Source organism: Myotis yumanensis, unplaced genomic scaffold (assembly GCF_028538775.1).
Source record: "Myotis yumanensis isolate MYYU_CA2020_CCGP unplaced genomic scaffold, mMyoYum1.0.hap1 SCAF_13, whole genome shotgun sequence".
Taxonomy (NCBI): Eukaryota; Metazoa; Chordata; class Mammalia; order Chiroptera; family Vespertilionidae; genus Myotis; species Myotis yumanensis.
Genome location: NW_027223764.1, coordinates 44,462,217 through 44,481,992, shown reverse-complemented (window position 1 = coordinate 44,481,992; position 19,776 = coordinate 44,462,217). Strand labels below are relative to the sequence as shown.

Sequence of the window (19,776 nt, the reverse complement as noted above, 5' to 3'; positions counted from 1 at the left end):
GGGTCCTCATAGTCGGGGCGAGGGCTCTGGGTCCTTTCCCACGGACAGGAGGTTGTGTGTTTCGGTGGCAGCAGAGTCTTCTTTGAAACTCGTGCTGGCATTTGTGGTTTTAGAGAAATGTCACTAAATCAGCGGGCAGGTGGCTGCAGGGCTGGAGAAACAGTGGCCAGCCCTCCCTGGACCGCGGTCCTGTGGGGGAAGGAACGTGCACGTGGAGTGGGCTTCTCTCCCGGGGTCCTCGGGAAGAGATGGTTCCCGGGCTCCGCACTCCCTTTTGCTGCAGGCTGCCTCCTCACTGCCTGCTCTCTCTTTTCGGCCCCCCTTGGCACATCTGATCACGCTTTGCTGCCCTTTTGGTGAAGGGCGCCTGCCTCTGTGGAGCCCTGGACCAAGTCTTGAAGTGCTCGGGCAGAAGGCAGGAGAGGCCAGGCCTGCAGGGACCCTCCGCCCTAGGTGTGCTGCTGGGCGGGGCCTGAAGCCGGTCCGATAACAGCTGCTTCTGCTTTCTGCTCCTGTTGCCACCTCTGCTCTTGAGGGGGGAAAACCTTGCAGAGGGCTGTGGTTGGAACTGGGCTGAAGGCCGGCAGGGGTGGGCCTCTCCATGGCAGTAGCACACAGGCAGGCAGGAAGTGGCCCTGTGCAAAAGCGGGAAGTGGCTGTTGTCAAACAGGAAGGGGGGGCTGGGCCGTGGGGAGGGGGCGGGGACCAGCCTGGTTGAAAGGTGGGCAGGAAGGTCAGCCTGGGAAGGTTGAGGCTGTCCCCTAGGAGCAGCGAGGTCAGCGGTCACTGGAAGGAGGTGTGTCTCAAGGAAGAAGGCTGCTTTTGTGACCAGAGCAGCTGGTGTGTTACCACCTTGGGTAGTTGAGCCAGAGCCTGGACCGATCCCCGGGGACCAGGACAGTTCAGGGGTCTCGTCCCTTTTGAGGTTGGGGATGCTGTGTTGAGCTGGGACAGCCTTTGCCGTTGGGAAAGGATGCTCTTCCCACCATACTTGTCCCTGAATCCTGCTGCTGCTGGGGTGGAGCCCTGCTTTCCCCCAGACGTGGACCAGCCCTGTAGGGGATTACAGGACAGAAAGTGTGTGGAAAGGGGACCGGAGACAAGAGCTGGAGAGGCTGGGGTGCTGGCCGGCTGCGCGTGGTGGGAGGAGGCAGGGGAGAGTGTGGTAGGCAGAAACCGCGGCTCATTGAGCAGAGCTGGATGGCAGGGCGCCACAGCCAGCGAGGCTGGAGCTGCGGAAGAGGAGGGATCCGAAGGCAGCGGTGCTGCCTGGGCTCTGCGCTCTGAAGGGCCCTGTTGCTCACCTTCACCTGCAGGCTGTGGACCGAGCGAGGGGTGGAGGAACACCCCTCCCCCAGGACGGCTGCTGGAGCCTGTCAGGGCGCAGTTGGTGTGCTGTGTGCCTGGTGCCTGAGGGAGAGTAACTCTCTCAGTGTCTCTGGTACCAGCCGTGGCCACCAAGCCCTGTCCAAGAGGCCTTCCTGTCTTATCACCGGGCCCTTGGGAAGGAGGCTCTCTGTGTGTGCCCAGCACCGTGCCGAGCACTTACTCAGTGACCTCATTTAATTTACCTCTGTTTTATTTTATTTTTGTAAAATATTTTTATTGATTTCAGAGAGGAAGGGAGAGGGAGAGAGAGAGAGAGAAACATCAGTGATGAGAGAGAATCATTGATCAGCTGCTTCCTACACACCCTCCACTGGGGATCGAGCCTGCAACCTGGACATGTGCCTTGACCGGGAATTGAACTGTGATCTCTTGGTTCTTTTTTTTTTTTTTTTCTGTTCTTTTTTTAATTTCTTTATTGGTTAAGGTATTACAAATGTGTCCTCATCCCCCCCCCCATTAACCCCCGTCCTCCCCCCCCCAACTCATGCTCTCATCCCCCTGTTGTCCATGTCCATTGGTTTGGCTTATATGCATGCATACAAGTCCTTTGGTTGATCTCTTCCCCTTACCTCCTCCCTCCCCTACTTTCCTTCTGGGGATTGATAGTCTGATCGCTGTTTCTCTGTCTTTGGACCTGTCCCTGTTCATCAGTCTATGTTGTTCTCTATAATCCACAAATGAGTGAGATCATGTGGTATTTATCTTTCTCTGACTGGCTTATTTCACTTAGCATAATGCTCTCCAGTTCCATCCATGCTGTTGCAAAAGGCAAGAGTTCCTTCTTTTTTACCGCAGCGTAGTATTCCATTGTGTAGATGTACCACAGTTTTTTAATCCACTCATCTGCTGATGGGCACTTAGGCTGTTTCCAGATCTTAGCTATGGTGAATTGTGCTGTTATGAACATAAGGGTGCATATATCCTTTCTGACTGGTGTTTCTGATTTCTTGGGATATATTCCTAGAAGTGGGATCACTGGGTCGAATGGGAGTTCCATTTTTAGTTTTTTGAGGAAGCTCCATACTGTTCTCCACAGTGGCTGCACCAGTCTGCATTCCCACCAGCAGTGCAGAAGGGTTCCTTTTTCTCCACATCCTCTCCAACACTTGTTGTTTGTTGATTTGTTGATGATAGCCATTCTGACAGGTGTGAGATGATACCGCATTGTCGTTTTGATTTGCATCTCTCGTATAATTAGTGACTTTGAGCATGTTTTCGTATGTCTTTCGGCCTTCTGTATGTCCTCTTTCGAAAAGTGTCTATCTAGGTCCGTTGCCCATTTTTTGATTGGATTGTTTATCTTCCTATTGTTAAGTTTCATGAGTTCCCTGTAAATGTTGGAGATTAAACCCTTATCGGTGATATCGATCTCTTGGTTCTTAAGTCGAGGTCGACGCCCAACCACTGAGCCACTCTGACCGGGCATCACCTCCATTTTATTATTTTTGTTGTTGTTATTACTGTTTTTAGTCCTTACCTGAGGATATTTTTCCATTGATTTTGTAGAGAGTGGAAGGGAGGGGGAGAGACACAGAGAGAAAAGTATCGATGTGAGAGAGACACATCGATTGGTTGCCTCCAGGGCCGGGATGGAGCCTGCAACCAAGGTACGTGCCCTTGACCAGAATCAAACCCGGGACCCTTCCAGTCTGCAGGCCGATGCTCTATCCACTGAGCCAAACTGGCCAGGGCGTCACCTCCATTTTAGCACAAAATAATGTGCTCTTACTCCTTTTGTCCTCATCAAATGCCACCTCCTTGCTGAGGCTTTCCCTGACCGCCCTCTACACTCTCCCCTTCCCTCTTTCATTTTTCTACATAGCACTTGCCACATGGGCCACACCATCCACTTCTTATTGTCTGTCCCTCCCTCCGACCCAGCCCCACTCGAGTATCAGCTCCATGAGGGCACAGATTTTTGTCTGTTTTGTTCACGGCCGTATCCCCAACATCTAGAACAGCGCCTGTCACAGAGCAGGCCTCGGTGCATATTTTTTGAATGAATGAATGGGGCTCAGGTGGGTTAATAACTCGCCTGACATGGCACCGCTGGGACTTGATCTGGGGCTGTTGGACTCCAAACCGGATGAGTTAGTGGCGGGATTCCATGGCCAAGGATCAGAGCAAGGACCCAGGCTCAGCCCAGGGTTGAGAGAAGACACAGGCTTCCCCCAGAATGGGGGGCCTGGCTCCTTGGCGTTCGGGTCAAACTAAGTGACACTGGGGCCCTCTGGACCCTGGGCAGCTCCTTCGAGGAGCTGGGCGCATGAATCTGCCTCGCTGCTCTGCCCACTCTGAGTCATGAGCAAGCCAGAGCGCCCTTATTTTTAGTGCTGTTGCTGTTGTGGGACTGTAACCATTAGCCAGTAAGAGACTTAAGGGAGAGATAAACATTAATCTTCCGGGCCTCCCCTCAGCTGCCACCTCCGCATAGTAAGATGCTCCTCTGCACCTGCCCAGGCAACCAAGCCCAGGGGTTGGGGGGTGGGAGGGTGGTCAGGTGAGTGGTCAGAAAGAGAGCTGGTAGGTCTGCAGCTTTGGGGCTGGCTGGCTTGGGACCTCCAAGCCCAGGTCCGGGGGGGCAGGAGGAAGGTGGGTTAGCTCTGACATTCTCCCAGCCAGATCTGGAAGAAGCAGGCCCCCCTGCACCAGGCAGGGCTAATCGCTGTTTCCTTGACGACCTCACCTTCTGAGGGTCCCCGGGACGGAGGGATCCGGGCGATGTGGGAGCAGGGGGTTCCCTGGGGTTCTCCTGGCTACAGCCTGGTCAGCGTTCACGCCGAACCCGAGGATGGGAAGGAAGGCCTGACCCAGATCTTTGGGCAGCTGGGATGGATTAGCTGGGCAGCAGGAACTAACCTCTGCCTGTCCCTACCTCCTTCTTCCACAGAACAGAGCTGTCGTTAGAGGGAACATTTTGCACAAAGCTGGGGGTGGTTGGTGAAACAATAAATATGAATTCCTTCTAGTCTATAATCCCTACCTTATCTCAGAATACATTGTCTCATGGGCTGTAGGACCTCAGGCGAGTTATTTAACTTCTCTGGGCTTCAGTTCCATCACCGTAGCACCTCACCAGTAGGAGGGTTGTGAGGGTCCCAGAGGCCTTACGGGGGCTCTTTGCTGTTTAGTAGAGGTGGGTGGGCAGAAGCCCCTGGCAAGGGAGGCAGCAGTCGCTTGACAGGTGTGATGTGAAGGCATCTGCCTGGCCCAAGAGATGTTGGGGTGACCTGGACTGTGTTCCCCAAAGCCTGGAGTTTTTACTTGATGCCCTCACTTTTTCTTTTATCCTGTCGTCATAGCATCGCGATGGAGAAAGAGGGCTCAGACCCACTGCCCGTGTGACCTTGGGCAGTGACTTTAACTGTTTAAGCTTCGGTTTCCTCGTTTGTAGTGTCATGGAGCTAATCAGATCCCCTGCCTCACAGGGTTTTTGTAAGGATAAAATGAGATAATCCATGCCTCTGCCTGGCGTATAGTAAATGCTTAGTAAATAATAGTTATTACTACTATAGTTGATGTTATTGATAAACACTTATTAAGCCCCTGTTGTGGTAGGAACTCCCCAGAAAGCACCACTCAGAAAGGTCCTACCCCTTGCCCTAGCTGGATAGCTCATTTGGTTAGAGTGTCATCCTGATATACCAAGGTTGTGGGTTCGATCCCCAGTCAGGGTACAGACAAGAAGCAACCAGTGAAAGCATAGATAAGCAGAACAACAGGTAAATGTTTCTCTTTCCTCGATCTCTCTTGAAAATCAATCGATCAATCAATCAAAAGAGCCTGGCTGGTGTGGCTCAGTGGATTGAGTGTCATCCCATGGACCAAGAGGTCCCAGATTCGATTCCTGATCAGGGCACATGCCCAGGTTGCAGGCTTGATCCCCAGTAGGGGGCGTGCAGGAGACAGCCAATTGATCTATCTCTCCCTCTCCCTTCCTCTCTGAAATCAATAAAAATATATATATTTTTAAAAAGATGTATCTGCCAGCTCTGGCCAGTGTGGTTCAGTTGGTTAGAGCATCATCCCATGCATGGAAAGGTTGCGGGTTCGATTTCTGGTCAGGGCACATGCCTGAGTTGTAGGTTCGATCCCCAGTCGGGGCACGTGTGGGAGGCCATCGATCAGTGTTTCTCTCTCACATTGATGTTTCTCTCTCTCCCCCCTTCTTTCCCTCTCTCTGTAAAAAATCAATAAAAACGTATCCTTGGGTGAAGATTAAAAATAAAAAAGCTGTATCTGCCTGGTGTAGACGTGAGCTCTCAATAAACGTTGCCTCTTAATTTTTTCAAATCATCACCACCTTTGTTGTCAGCACCATTATGCTTTAGGGTTGCTTTGAAGACTAAAGTAGGAAATACATGCAGCTCCTAGCACAGTGCCTGGTCAGATAGGAGGTGCTCAATAAAACTTAGCTATTAGTAGTATTTCTAACAAGAAAGAGGTTGTGGACACCCCGGCCCGGTGAAAGCCCTGCAGTAGTGGAAGGAGTCCCAGAGCTTAGTTGAAAACCTGGATTCACATCACTCTCTAGTGGGCGGTGCTTTCCTAAGCCATTTCCTCACCTGGAGAAGGTGGTCATGGTGCCTGTCTCCGGCATTGCTGTGACTTGCTGCATGAATTCAGCAAATTGTAAAAGTGCATAGTTGGTGCCTAAGAATTGGACGAGTATGAATAGCCAGGGGGCCACAAATAGAAAGTGTGGTTGATGGCTTTTGGTTTTTCTCCTCTGCTTTTAGATCACCAGAAACTAGAACGTGAGGCCCGGATATGCCGACTTTTGAAACATCCAAACATTGGTAAGTGCACTTACATACGAGTACTGTCCTTTTGGGGCGTTTTGTAGCAGGGGCTGGAGAACGGAGGTTCGCTGCCTTTTGTATATGGAACTACTTCTGACCCTGGGCCTTGGCCTGCCTGGTGTCTTGTTTTTCCCAAGCGGGAAAGCAGCCGTGTCTTGCTCAGAATTCTGGGGCATTCTAGTCTTGAGGCCTGGGAGTCTTCATGCCCGCAGTGCCATCTCAGGGCTGGGATGTGCGATATCGGAACAGGCTTCACACTCCGTTTCTTCCCTCCTCCTTCTGTCTTGGGGCTGAGGCCCGAGGTCCTCAGTGTGTGAGGCTCCGGGCTGGTGTCCCTCACCAGGGCCCTCCACGGCCGTCAGGAACGGGTCCGGACTTTGTTTCTGGACTTGGAAGAGTTTTGTTCCTGTGGCGGTGTGGTGCACGCTCTGGGGGTTTCCATGGTGCTCCTGTTTGTATTCCCCAGAGCCAGGGAAGCAAGCCGCCCACCCACCTGGCTTGTCTGGAGAAGGGATGGCAGGAGCCACTTGGATGGGGAAGGAGAAAAACGCAGAGGATTTCTCCCTGCTCCCACCCTGACGTGGGGGACAAGAGCACATTGTTGGTTGTTCTAAAGCCTGAGGAGGTTTGCCTGCCACAACCCACTCCAGCTCAGTTTTACATTGTTCAGCTGAAACAGTCTCTGCCAAGAGCCTTGGCCCTGATCTGGCGCTTCTCGCAGGGAGGACAGAAGCGGGGCCGGCTGCAGCGTCGGAGCAGAAACCCCGGTCTTGGCTTGAGGCAGAGCGGGGAGCATCTCCTAGGTTCTCCCTGAAAGCCCTGAGTCATCACACAAAGCATGTGTTCCGTGCTCCTCGGGCATAGCCTAAATATCGGGGCCCCCACAGCGCCCCGGAGGCCACCCGCTCCCCTCTGCCCTGGCCAGGCCCGTGAGGCGACCTGCCAAAGCCTGATGCTTCCTCAGCCTCTGGCTTCCCAGATCTGGGGCCAGAGTGCTTCACGTGAGCTATTGCGTGGGAGAGCTGAGGTCGTACTCCGGCCCAAGGGGAGAGGAGCCGCCCCGAGGTAACCAGAACCCCAGCCATGCAGGGCTTTATAGATCACAATCGGCAGCTTGGGTTACACCCGAGCAGATTGGCGTAGCCCGCGCTCCGCTCTGCCTGGCGCAGGGTGCTCCACGGAGCCAACACCTCTCAGCCGGCAGGTCCTGGGCTGGGAACGGCTGGGGCTCCCGGGCGACCTCGAAGGCAGGCTCACACCTGAGAACAGACGGAGCCGAGACACCCCTGGAACAGCAGTCACAGACCCAGGCATGTCTTGGTTGGGCTGGCTCGGTGGTCTAAAACCATTTTTTATTATTTGCCGGTCAGTATTTAAGCATGAGATTTTGAATCTTGAAAGAATTCTGTTTCCTAGGCTTTCAAATCAGGAGGCTGGATTCTGCTGAGCCCACTTCTGTGCGTGCTCAGAACCAGCTGGGGGGCTGGGCAGTGGTGGCCCCCTCGCCCGCTGGCCGCCGGCCTTGCCACTCCCCGTTATCTCCCGGGGCACCACCTGTGGGGCCTTTGGGCGTTGTGAGCTTGTGACCTCTGCCCTAGAAGTTCTAGAACAGGAAGAAAAGGCCCGTGGGTAACTAAAGCCACGCACAAGCACAGAGCGCTTTGGTGTTCTAATTCTGGGCCTCAGGGTCTGTGCACAGCAACTTCCTCTCCTGATGCTCCGAGTGAGTGACCAATTCGTAGAACAGTGACCAATCGCCCTCAGGAGGAAGGAGAACAAGGGGACGGGGAGATGAGGCAGGAGGCAGGGCCAGGTCTGCAGCACCGCGGCATAGGTGTGGTTGACCACATGTTCGGGGCAGGGCGAAGACAACCGAGAAACAACCACAGAGGAATCTAACCCAGCTGGTGGCTCAGTGGTTGAGCATCAACCTATGAACCAGGAGGTCACAGTTCGATCCCCGGTCCGGGCAGGGCACATGCCCTGGTTGCAGGCTCAATCCCCAGTGTGGGGCATGCAGGAAGCAGCCGATCAGTGATTCTCTCATCATTGATGTTTCTATCTCTCTCTCCTCTCTTTTCCTCTCTGAAATAAAATAAATTTTTAAAAAATGGGATTCTAGTTGAAATAAGCTTCTAACCTTTTAAAAATGTATTCCTAGAAATTAGATGTATACTTTTTGACCTTTTAGACTATACTTGGTTTGATAGCCCCTGCTTTGTACCACCTGCCCCCAAGTCAGAATTAAGGCAGATGGAGAGACCATCTACCCTAGCCATCTGCTCTGTAGGGAGACAGCAGGCCCCAGGAAAGGCCGGGCGAGCCATACTCACTTGGTTAGTAGCTGATTGCCTAGAACTGTGCTTGCATTTCATGACTGCTCCCAGGTCCTGAGGGATGTTGGTCTGAGCCCTATTCTGGGGTCAAGGGCAGGGGGAAGAAAGGGTGAGCCAGGACTGTGTCCTGGGAGAGCTGGCTGGCCAGGCTGTCCGGCTTCCGGTGGGAACCAGGCCTCCTGGAGATGTGGCAGAGCTGTGGGCCCAGGAGGCCGGGGTTGCCATGGATTCTGACCTGGCTTGTGGCAGGAGAGGAGGCAGTTTTGTCCCCCTCATTCACTATTCCTCTCGTCTCTCCACTGCTCCATCCTTCAGAGCTGTGGCCCTTTGGCTCCAGCCTCTTTAACTCCATCCGGCAGCGATACAAGTGGACCAGCCGAGGGTGGTGCAGAGTTGAGGAAGCTGAGAGCACAGAGCTCAGGGTCCGACTGACTCGGGAGGGGACTTGGTGCGAGGAGTGAGGCCTCCCCAGCTTTATCTGTTCCGTCCCAGGGGTTAAAAGCCTCTTGGAAGAGAGAACCCTAATGTAGGCTGTGGACTCTGGCTGATAATGACGTGTCATTGTAGGTTCATCAGTTGTAACGAATGTGCCACTCTGGTGGGGGATGTGGCTAGTGGGGGAGGCTGTGCATATGTGGGGACAGAGGGTATGTGGGAGCCCTGTGTACGGTCTGCTCGGTTTTGCTGTGAACCCAAATCGCTCTAAAAAATAGTCTGTTAATTTTTTTTTAAAGCCTATTGGTGGTGAGGTGTACTGCAGAACCAAAACCAGCCCCAGGAGAGTGGCCAGGGGTGTGGAGTTGAGGCGGGGAGACGGCAGGCGTGCTCTCCGGCTAGTTTGAATGGAGTGTGTTCCGCCTGTGATCTGCCCACTCCCTGCTCTAAACTCCTCTGATGAAGAGACTCCGTCTTCCTTCGTGCTGAGCGGCCCCAGCAGTGTCCCTACCGGACCAGCCCTGTGGTTTAGAGCAGCACTTGTCAAACTTCTTTGTGCCCATGGATCTCCTAGGGATCATGTTAAAATCAGATCTGATTCAGGAGGTCTGGGACGGCCCTGAGCTTCCTTGTCTCCAGGTGATGCTCACGGTGCTGGTCTGTGGACCATCTCCATGGAGACGCAAAGGTCTGTGGCTTTGGCGTCAAGTCCAGGTTTGAATGGGGGATTTGCTGGTTAGTAGCGGTGATTGTTTTTCGGCACATTATTCAGCCCGCCTGTGCCTCCGTGTTGTCATTCGTGCCTCTTTGTGGAGTTGGGAGGGTTCGGCGAGCAAAGGAGGCCTAGGAAATAAATGGGGATGAAAACACATTCTAACTGCCAGGAGTGATCTCTCCCAGACTCCAGCCTCAGCTCGGTTCGCAAGGTATTTAAGCCCGGCTGCCTTGGGCTCGGGGCCCATGCAGCTACCAGTAAGTGCAGCAAAAATAGTAGCAAAAAAATGAAGGAAACGTTGAATCGTGACTGAACAGCTCTAAATCCCTACCCACCACTCCTGGGGGCAGCCTCAGGCTCCCCCTGAGCCCCCGGCCTCAGGACCTCCTTCCGACTGTGTTTCTTGCTGTGGGCGTTAAGAGTGACACTTTTCCAGTACTTTCTGACCACGGTTTGTTAGTTAAAATATGGCATATGGTTGGGTGTGTCTTTTTTGTATTTGTTTTTTGTTCATTCTCACCTGAGAATATTGTTTCCATTGATTTTTAGAGAGAGTGGAAGAGAGGCTGGGAGGGAAGGAGGGAGGGAGAGAAACATTGATGTGAAAGAGACCTAGCCAATGGTTGCCTCCCACACACAGCCCAGCCCCGGGGGTGGGGGGGTGGGGGCAGGGATCGGGATTGAACATACAACCCAGGCACGTGCCCTTGATTGGGAATCGAACCTGGGACCCTTCGGTGTGGGGGCCGACTCTAACCACTGGACACACAAGCCAGGGCTGTTGGGTGGTTTTTAAAGAATGGGAAATAGCCACAATATTTGGGTTGTGGCTTTGTCAGTCCTTGAAGATATGAAACATATCAAGTAAGAGTATCTGAGTGGTTTTTGGCCTGTTCTTCCTTCCACCGTTTGTAGAGAACAATAATTAGGCTTATCACTGTCCTGTCATGAACACTACAGTCCTTTCCCCGCTCTTCCTGTCTGTAGACGTGTCTGGCCCTCCTGGGCCTTCCTGCCCTCTCGTCACTGTGGATGGGCGGGTGCGGGTTATTTCATTGCACGCACTTTCCTTCTGCCTCACGGCCTCCACCGTCGTGCTCAGTTCCGTTCTGGGGTAAGTGCTGGTTTAAAGGCTGTCTTCCCCGCTCCCCTGGAAGCTGCCGGTGGCGGGGCCAGGTTTCTTGTCTTCACAGCTGGATCCGTGGCATGTACGGCCACGCCTGCTTCAGAGAAGGTGCCGAATGGACGCTGATGAGTGGATCAGAATGGCCAGGGCTCGTGGGGACAGGCTGGAGCTCCTGTGCCTAAGAGGATGGAGAAGGTGACAATATCAAGGGTCTGATGCCCGTTGGTTTTGGCTTCGAGTCTCAGTTCTGCCCCTTGGCATGACCTTGAGGGGGTTTCTTTGGAGCCTCGGTTTCCTCCCCTGCTGGATGGGGGTGAGCAGAAGTTCCTGTCCCCCAGAGTCAGTGTGAGCGGTCAGTAAAACCCCGGGGGTAAAGCACTTGGCACAGTGCCCAGGCACAGAAGCAGCTCACGTGTTGGTTATCATCATTTGGATCATTAGGAAGAATCCGCTCGGTGGGCACTTCGAGAGGTGCAGTCGCGTGTCTCCCCTTGTTCTCATTTCCCTTTTAATTTTCTTTTCAAATGGAAACCAAACACCAAAAACGATAGCAGTCTCGATCAGACACGGGCCTTCCACACCCGCCGGCACCCACACCGGAGCCCTTCTCTGGGCTGGGTGGCCTGGGAGGGGGAGTCTTCTGCTGCGGCTTCTCCTTCCTCCCACCTGGGCTCTGTGTGTGGCCTCACGGAGAAGGGCAAGTGCCAATGACTCCCTGTCTGGGCATAGGCCCGGGTGCCCGCCCTGTTCTCAGCCCTGCTGTGCTGTGCTGTGCTGTCCTGGGGGTGCGGTGGGGGGAGGGTCCGGGCAGGCAGGCTGGCTGGGCGGCAGGACTCCCCGGGCGTGGTGGTCAGCACGGAGCCTGCTGTCCTGTGAGCGCGCCATCCAGCTGCTGTTAGTCACCTCCCTAACAAAGCTGGTTTTTGGCTTCTGGGACAGCTGATTTCCAGGGGATTATTTGTATTACACACTTTAATGCTTTTTAATAGCAAATTTTTAATTAAATGGAAAGTCCTTTTGGAAGCAAGGGAGCAGCAGCTGCAGCAGGACCCAGCACGCAGCACTGACTGAGCCCAGAGGAGCACAGTGAGGAGGCGGCGGCAGGGCTTGGGGGCTCGCGTGAGCCCTGGGTGAGTGGGGCGGGGAGGCACCCGCGCCTGGCTGCGCTCCTTCTGTCACCTGCGGGCTAGAGAAGCGGGCTCCTGTTTGCCCGAGGACAGGAGAGAACGGGTTGAGAAGTATTGCTGCCTCTGGTCCCATTGGTAAATCACAGAAATACTGAGTTTGGGGTGGAATTTGGGGTTGAGTAACCAGATCCGATCAAATAAGGTAAGCAGTGAGAAGTGTAAACAGTCCTTAGGCCCTGGTTCAAACCCCGCAGGCCTGAGCCCTCGTGTGTCAAGCGAAGGGAACCATGGCGCCCTAGTGATGGCTTAGTGCCTGGATTTTAGGTTCTGGCTGATCCCGCCTCGGTGGGGAGGGGACGTAGGGAAGCACCTCAGCCCTGATAAACTGCTCTGACACCAGAAATGGAAGCTGTCGTTTGGGGAAGAGAAAAGGTGGTTTTTCTGTGTCGGAGAACGTCACTGGTTGGCTTGGTGTCGGGCCATTCCTGAAGTGCTCTGTGAGGTGCTCCTGAAACTGCCGAGGCTTGGAGCGAAGGTCAAACAGAGGGAACTCTTTGGAACAGAGAGTTCAGGTGAGGGAAGGGACAGGAACAGCCAGACCGGCAGCCAAGGCATGGAGCTGTGTTTGCATTAGAATGATGCTCGGAGCTTGGCATTTAACCCAGAGGGTGGCTCTGTGGGCAGAAGCTTGTAGAGAACTCAGATGTTAGATTGGTTTCCTGCCCAAGAGCCCTGGAGGCGGGGAGTGGGAAGGGATTCTGCTCACCAGCCTTCTCTTGCAATTGGTGGGTTGCCATAGTCGGCTCCACGCAATGGCCTCCCAGACCCGTCGATGCTGTTGTAGGTACATTCGTGAATGGTCTCTCTCCCGGGCCCCGTTATTTTGTTGCCTGGGTGTGTGGGCCACTCCACCTGTCTTATAGGAAACAGTGGTGTAGACGGGGCTTTGGAGACAGAGCTGGATTCACATCTTCACCCACCATATCTTTGGCCTTTGGCAAGACATTGTATGTTCCTGCCCTAGCCAGTCTGGCTCAGTGGATAGAGCATCAGCCTGTGGACTGAAGGGTCCTAGGTTCGATTCCAGTCCAGGGTACATACCTTGGTGGCAGGCTCAAGCCCCGACCTCGTGTTATTATATGTTCCTGAACCTCCTGTGTCCTCATCTGTAGAAAAGGAGTAATACTCATCTTACGGTGGTCGTCAGAAATAATAAACTCCTTGAAGGCAGGCACGTTGTCCTTCCTAAACCTCAACCCCCAGCACAGGGTCTGGCACATAGTAGGCACTCAGTAAATGCCTGTAGCGTAAGTGGTGTGTGCCGAGGGCTTACAGAAGGCCTGCGCATAATAAGCACTTAATGTAATGGTTTTTGTTGTCTTCTCGGATTGCCTCCCATGCTCACCATCATCATCTTCGCTCCACATGCCTTCCTGCGGGGCTCTCCCTCTCCCACTTCTCCCTTGACTCCTCTGAAAGGGCGCTGGGCTCTCCCATCTTGCCATTCTCTGTCCCCGCCCCCCTCGGTAAGCCTGGTGCCCCTCACTGAGCATCACGCTGTCACTCGTCCTATCCCAGGACCAGCTTCTCTCGGACCAGCCCCTCCGAAGGTCCCTGCTTTTCTCCGTCTTCTTAGTTGCGTCTTCTTAGCTGCGAAGCTTGTCTGAGGTGGTGACCAGGGCGCTGAACCTGGGGCCTGGGTGTCTCTGCGCCGAGGCTGCATCACCTTGGATGGGGGAGCACCGGAGAGAGCCCTGCGAGGCTGGCAGGAGGGGCGAGGCTGGCAGGAGGGGCGGGGGCGCGGGGTTCCTGGGGAGGAAGGAATAGGATCTGCAGGTTCCCTCTGTTAATGTCTGTCCCGTCTCCTCTCTTGCAGTGCGCCTCCACGACAGCATATCTGAAGAAGGGTTCCACTACCTCGTGTTTGACCTGTAAGTGCACTTTCTGAGGATGCGGGGCCTTTCCTTCAGCTAGTTCAGCAGGAAGGCTCGGGAAAGGCCTGAGCCAGGCCTCAGCTCTGCCCGAAGGGAAGAATTTGGTTTTGAGCTCCCTCTGGTCGTGGCGTGTTGCTGAGGGGTCTCTGCTCGCTCGGGGTCTCCCGGGCTCTGAGCCCCAGAACGGCCACTGCTGTCGCATTTCTGTTCAGCAGCTCGTCTTGTGCAGATGCTTTTTTCTTGTTTCTCGGTGTGTGGTCCTTCGTGGAGAAATAGAATACAGCTCTTTGCATGACCTGAGAAATTCTGAGAATTCGTAGGTAGCTTTTGTTAGTGGTAAACGGGGCTCTAATTGGTCTCTCCTCCACTTGGTTGTAGTTTAATATCTTAACAGTGGCTCTTCACCTCCGGAAGTGCCTCTTTGGTATTTTCAGGGTTGGGTTCTCTGTCCTTAGTCTCATCATTCTTCAACTTCAAGGAGTAGGTCTGTTCTTTTTGGGCAACTGTATCTTAGTGTTTTTGTTGGTCTCAAAACGATGCCTTTCTGAGTAGGTCAATTATTTTCTCCTCGATCCCAATAGAGTCATCTTTGCCAGAGGATTAGCTATATCTGTAGGTTATCAAAGCAAATGTGCAGGAGGAAGGGAAGGCCCATGGTACCCCGAGGAGAAGCCCCATGTCATCGAAGGGTTGGGTGTGTTCTGGGCTCTCGGAGGAAACGCACATATAGAGTTAGGGCTTCTTTAAAAGCTGTTCTACAGTATGACTCGCTACCTGTTGGATGCTAGGGTTGGTTGACTAACCTGCCTCCTCTGATCCTCTTTGTCTGTTGGTTGCAGTGTTACTGGCGGAGAGCTGTTTGAAGACATCGTGGCCAGAGAATACTACAGTGAAGCTGATGCCAGGTGAGACGGGGACCCTGTCGTTCAAGGGTGAATCGTGGCCATCTTAGGGGACCAGGCACTGTGTCTACTTGAAGAGTCTTTGGGGAAGATCAGAGAGCTCTTGTCTGGACAAAGACTCTGTAGAGCTGGACTCGGGTGCATTTTGTGGGTGAAAATTCAACACTTGTAGACCGGATTTTTTCCAAAGCGCTTACGAGCCTCCATCTCCATCACCCCCAAATACCTTTCCTTTGCACTCCTATGTACGTCACGCCCAAGGGTTGTCCCTGCCCCTTTTCTTTCCTTTGACAATTTCTACTGTGTATAAAGCATCCTGGGGGTGACCCAGAGATGGAGAAACGTGGTTTCTGTCCCAAAGGGTTAATAATCCAGCCAGGAACCTTTCTGGGAGACTTCAGCCTTGCCCACCATGGCCAGCCCCATGGGCTCCTCAGGCCCGAGGACCGGCCACACCTCACAGCCCCAGGCCCTGTGTGGAAGCCCTGGCAGCTCCTTTCTGTGACACAGCAGATTCCTCCCACACCACAGCTCTGGGCGCTTGTTTGGCCTGCCTTTCCCGCCCCGGCTCCTCCCCCGGCCCCTAGTTTGCTCAGAGGGTGATGTCCGTACAACCTGGTTTTGATCATCCTGCCTGTAGCTTATCTGGCACATGTGGCAGCTCTAGCTGCCTCTGGAGAGGCGGGAGCACAGCTTCCTCACAAATTCTCAACTCAGGAGAGGCCATTGTTTGCTGATCAACTTCAGATGCTTCAGCCTCAGGAAGAATTCTCAAGTGGGGAGATGAATTCCAGTGCCAGCAGGGGAGGACCAGGCCGCGGGGCGGGAGGAGGTGGTGATAGCTCAGGGAGCTGGCGGGGAGGAGGGAGAGCTTGGGGGGATGACTGTACCAGTGGGCTTGGCCTGGCTCTGCTGGGACACTTCGCACTTTTGCCATTTTTGGCCAGAAGGCTCTCCCTGCTAGCCGGGCTCTGTTCTAATTATACATTTCTGTGGAGACTCGCCTCTTCAGCTCAGCCTTACAGTCTTTTTGGCCTCCTCTTGGGCTGTGTCCTGTAGGGCGGCCTGAGCCCCCAGGAGCCTCATAAGCCCCTTTGGCTCTGGTGGAAGCCCCAGTGTCAGATTTTAAGGAAGGAGTCCTAAGTCCGGGTCACCAGCCCAGCACCCCCAGACCCTACAAGCCTGTTCCATGCGCCTGGTAGTACTGCTGGCGGGGGCTCCATTCTCTAAGCCATGTTTCTTCAACCTCAACCTTGGGACTAGATTTTTTTTTTTTTTTAATATGTTTTTATTGCTTTCAGAGGGGAAGGGAGAGGGGGAGAGAGATAGAAACATCAATGATGCGGAACTCGTAAGCGCTTTCCTTTTCCTCTTCTGGGGATGGTAACTTCAGCCATTCTCCGTGGCCCAGCGTTTGGCATACCGTGGGAGGCTGTCCTACAACGCAGCCTTTAACAAGACTAGGCTGTCCCGAACCCCTGGCAATAGAATTGTTTGCCTTGATACCAAGAAGGTTAGGAAAGCACCAACATCTGCGTGTGGCGTGTGCCCAGGCCGACTTCGCGGAGTTCGCGCTGTGAGACCTGCAGTTCTAATGAGCTTGTCTAAAACGACAAAGCGTGTCAGCAGGGCCTCTGGTGGGTCCATGTGTGCTCAGTGTGTCTGTGACAGGATCAAGCGAGCTTTCCTTACTGAGGAGCAGAAAATCGTCGTGAAAGTATTGAAGGCACAAGCACAGAGCCAGAAAGCTAAATAAATTAAAAAATGAAGCTTTCTTTGAGTAATAAAAGCAATTAAAGGGCTAAAAGAAAAATCAGTGATGATAGAGAGTCATTGATGGGCCTCCAGGCCCCCTACTGGGGTTCGCGCCCGCAACCCAGGCCTGTGCCCTGACTGGGAATTGAACCGTGACCTCCTGGTTCGTAGGTCAACTCTCGACCGCTGAGCCACGCCAGCTGAGCGGGCCAGGTGATTTTTTTTGTTGTGAGGCGCCCTCCTGTTACGTTGTAGAGATTTAGAAGCACCCCTGGCCTCTACCCACTAGATGCCAGTAGCAGCCAACCCCTCAGTTGTGACAACCAGAAATGTCTCCAGGCATTGCCAGATGCCCCTGGGGAGGCAGAATCGTCCCCCAGTTTTCATCGCTGCTCTATGCTGTCGACGCTCTGCCAAGAGTTTGACTGTAAGTGGGGCAGAGTGGTTGGGAGTTGGGCAGCCTCATTCAAGAATCAGCATGACTGTGACTGTCTCAGTTCGTCTTTTTCTTAGCAAAACCATGATCAGAAATGCTCCATCAGCTACTCTGTTTTGTTTGTTAAAAATTTTTTTTTATGAGTGTATTTGAGCAAAACTGCCAACAATTGCCAGGAAGCGGAATCTCAACTGGTTGAGAAAATGCTCTAGAAAATGGCAGTTTTACCGCTTGCGTTATACGTCAGAATCTAAGGGCAAGCCGGAAGGGCTCACATTGATATCCATTGGGGATAGATTAGGGAGGTAGGAGAAACTAGAGGAGGAAATCTCTGGGGTTGGATAAAAAGTAAACCAAACAGACACGTCCTTCTTTTACATTTGTGGGTATAGTTGACATGATAATAACAGTGAAGGAATTTGTGGTGCTCTGGGGGGGTGACTGCTTTGAGAAGTGGGGTGGGGGAGAGGGGAGCGATTGTTTTGATATCCAAGGCTATGTTGTCGGTATGTTATTTTATTTTATTTTATTTTTTTAAATATATTTTATTGATTTTTTACAGAGAGGAAAGGAGAGGGATAGAGAGTTAGAAACATCGATGAGAGAAACATAGATCAGCTGCCTCCTGCACACCCCCTCCTGGGGATGTGCCTGCAACCAAGGTACATGCTCTTGACCGGAATCAAACCTGGGACCCTTCCGTCCACAGGCCGATGCTTATCCACTGAGCCAAACCAGTCAGGGCAGGTATGTTATTTTAGATGCAAAAAGACGACAGGCTCAGTTAAGGTGAAGCTTGACCTTCGTTAGGGAAAAATACTGCCTTAGGACACAGCTACCCGCCATGAACTGCTTTTAGTTTAGAAAGTTTTCGTTTCAGACCATCCTATGTGGTTACTTTTGGTCTCTGAGTTTGTAAAGCTGCCACGCAGGCCTCCCCTGAACTTGTCAGGTTTAGTAGGTGGTCCCTTTTTTATCCACACTTCCCCCTTTTGGTCATAAATCAATCCAAAGGATGCATTGATGACCAGCCTTTCGGTTGGATAATGTGGTCCCACGGTGCTAGGAAGGCTCATTCTTAGGAAGTCTTAGTGTCAGCTTTTTCTCGCTGATCCATGGACCATTGGGGATGGGACAAGACCGTAAACTTGAATGGAAGTCAAGGCTGAATTTTTCTCAAAAGTGAAAAGCAGATACAGTGGGACCTCGGTTCTCGAACTTAATTCATTCCAGAAGGCTGTTCAAGAAGCGATCGGTTCGGAAACCAATCATTTTTTCCCATTAGAAATAATGTAAATTAAATTAATCCTTTTTTTTTAAATCCATTCCGTACCCCCAAATGATTCCCTGGGTTGTGTGTGTGTGTGTTTAATATTTTTATTGATTTCAGAGAGGAAGGAAGAGGGAGAGAGAGGTAGAAACATCAATGATGAGAGAGAATAATTGATCAGCTGCCTCCTGCACGCCCCCCACTGGGGATCAAGCCCACAGTCTGGGCATGGGCCCTGACCGGAATCGAACCGTGAGCTCCTGATTCATAGATCATTGCTCAACCACTTGTGCCACCTTGGTACTCTTGATGGCCTCTTTATGTTTTAAAATGTGCTAATCTTTGCCTTCCCCAGCCACAAAAGCATTCTCCCTTTGCTTGTTGCTTAAGATATGTTTTTTTGTCATGCTGAGGTATCAGCTTGAAAGGATTGTCAATTCCAAAACCCAGAGTTTGGTTCCACAACTGAGACATTTTTTCTGTGACAACTTGGTCAAGAACCGAATTGTTCGAGATGGGAGATTTTTGAGAAACGAGGTTCGACTATACACGGGAGGCAGTCAGGTCCTATGGGCCTTCATAAAGAAAAACCGTACAGACCATTTTTAACCTATAAGCGCTCATGACCCGAGTTTTATTTGTCTCGCTTTTCTATATTTTGCATCTAGTATAACATTTATTTACGGTTAGGTGCTCTGGGCCTCTTGAAGGGAAATTGTTCCTTAAGGGTGTCTCTGTACTGGTTTGATCTCCCCTCCAGATGACAAACCTCAGGGCAGGCACTGGGCCTTATTCATCTTTATAGCCCGTGTGGTGCCTCTAGGTACCCAGTCAGTGTTTAAATGAACACGCGTGTACCTGCCCCAAAACAGCTTAGGTGAACTGGACTCTCCTTCCCAAGTTGCCACCACAGGCCTCTTCTCCTAGAACAGCGTTACGAGAGGGGAAAAGAGAAGAGAGGAAGAGGTCTCCCTTCTCAGGGGCCTGGGGTGTCTCCAATACCTTGGAAACAAACTCGGTTGCGTTGGACCTTCACAGTCTCAGGAGGCCTGGCGGACGCTGTTCCAGTTGCTCCTTTGCGGCTCTCTATCGGGAGACTCTGGACAGTCCGCTTAATCTGCCTGGGACTCCGTTTCTTCTTCTGTACAATCGGCTGCGCGAGATGATGTCCGCAGCCCAAGGTTATGTCTTGCTGTTCAGTGATTTTCTGTGAACCCGTGACCCAGTTCTGTGAACCCGCGCTACAGGTTTTACATGCTTCAGCCCACGGCGTGTGGCTGTGAATGAGGTGGTTTAAACTCTCGCTGACATTTCTTGTCCTTCTGCTTTTGCAGCCACTGTATACATCAGATTCTGGAGAGCGTCAACCACATCCACCAGCACGACATCGTCCACAGGGACCTGAAGGTACTGCTCAGGCTCCCCGTTCGCTTCCTGCTTGTGAAGTGTTGTCGCCACCTGGTGCCGGATGGCGGTACTACGCGGACCCGCCCAAACGAGGCTCCCTCTGGGCCTAGGGGGTAGGTGCCTCGCCTCACAAGGTTCTGTC

At 52.7% G+C, this 19,776-nt stretch overlaps 2 protein-coding genes across 18 annotated transcripts in view; both read left to right on the top strand.

The window, feature by feature from the left end:
* Positions 1-19,776, top strand: part of CAMK2G (calcium/calmodulin dependent protein kinase II gamma) — a 59,580-nt gene that overhangs the window by 8,244 nt on the left and 31,560 nt on the right. For all 17 annotated transcript variants that reach the window (XM_070433016.1, XM_070433013.1, XM_070433023.1 and 14 more), the window contains exons 3-6: positions 6,129-6,188; positions 13,807-13,861; positions 14,704-14,769; positions 19,562-19,634. In XM_070433016.1, the coding sequence (XP_070289117.1) occupies positions 6,129-6,188; positions 13,807-13,861; positions 14,704-14,769; positions 19,562-19,634 (254 nt within the window). The remainder of the gene's footprint in view (positions 1-6,128; positions 6,189-13,806; positions 13,862-14,703; positions 14,770-19,561; positions 19,635-19,776) is intronic.
* LOC139022146 (large ribosomal subunit protein eL34-like) lies at positions 15,179-16,600 on the top strand. The gene is made up of 2 exons (XM_070433225.1): positions 15,179-15,235; positions 16,160-16,600. Exons 1-2 carry the CDS (start codon positions 15,179-15,181, stop codon positions 16,520-16,522), a joined length of 420 nt encoding a protein of 139 aa, XP_070289326.1. The 3' UTR covers positions 16,523-16,600.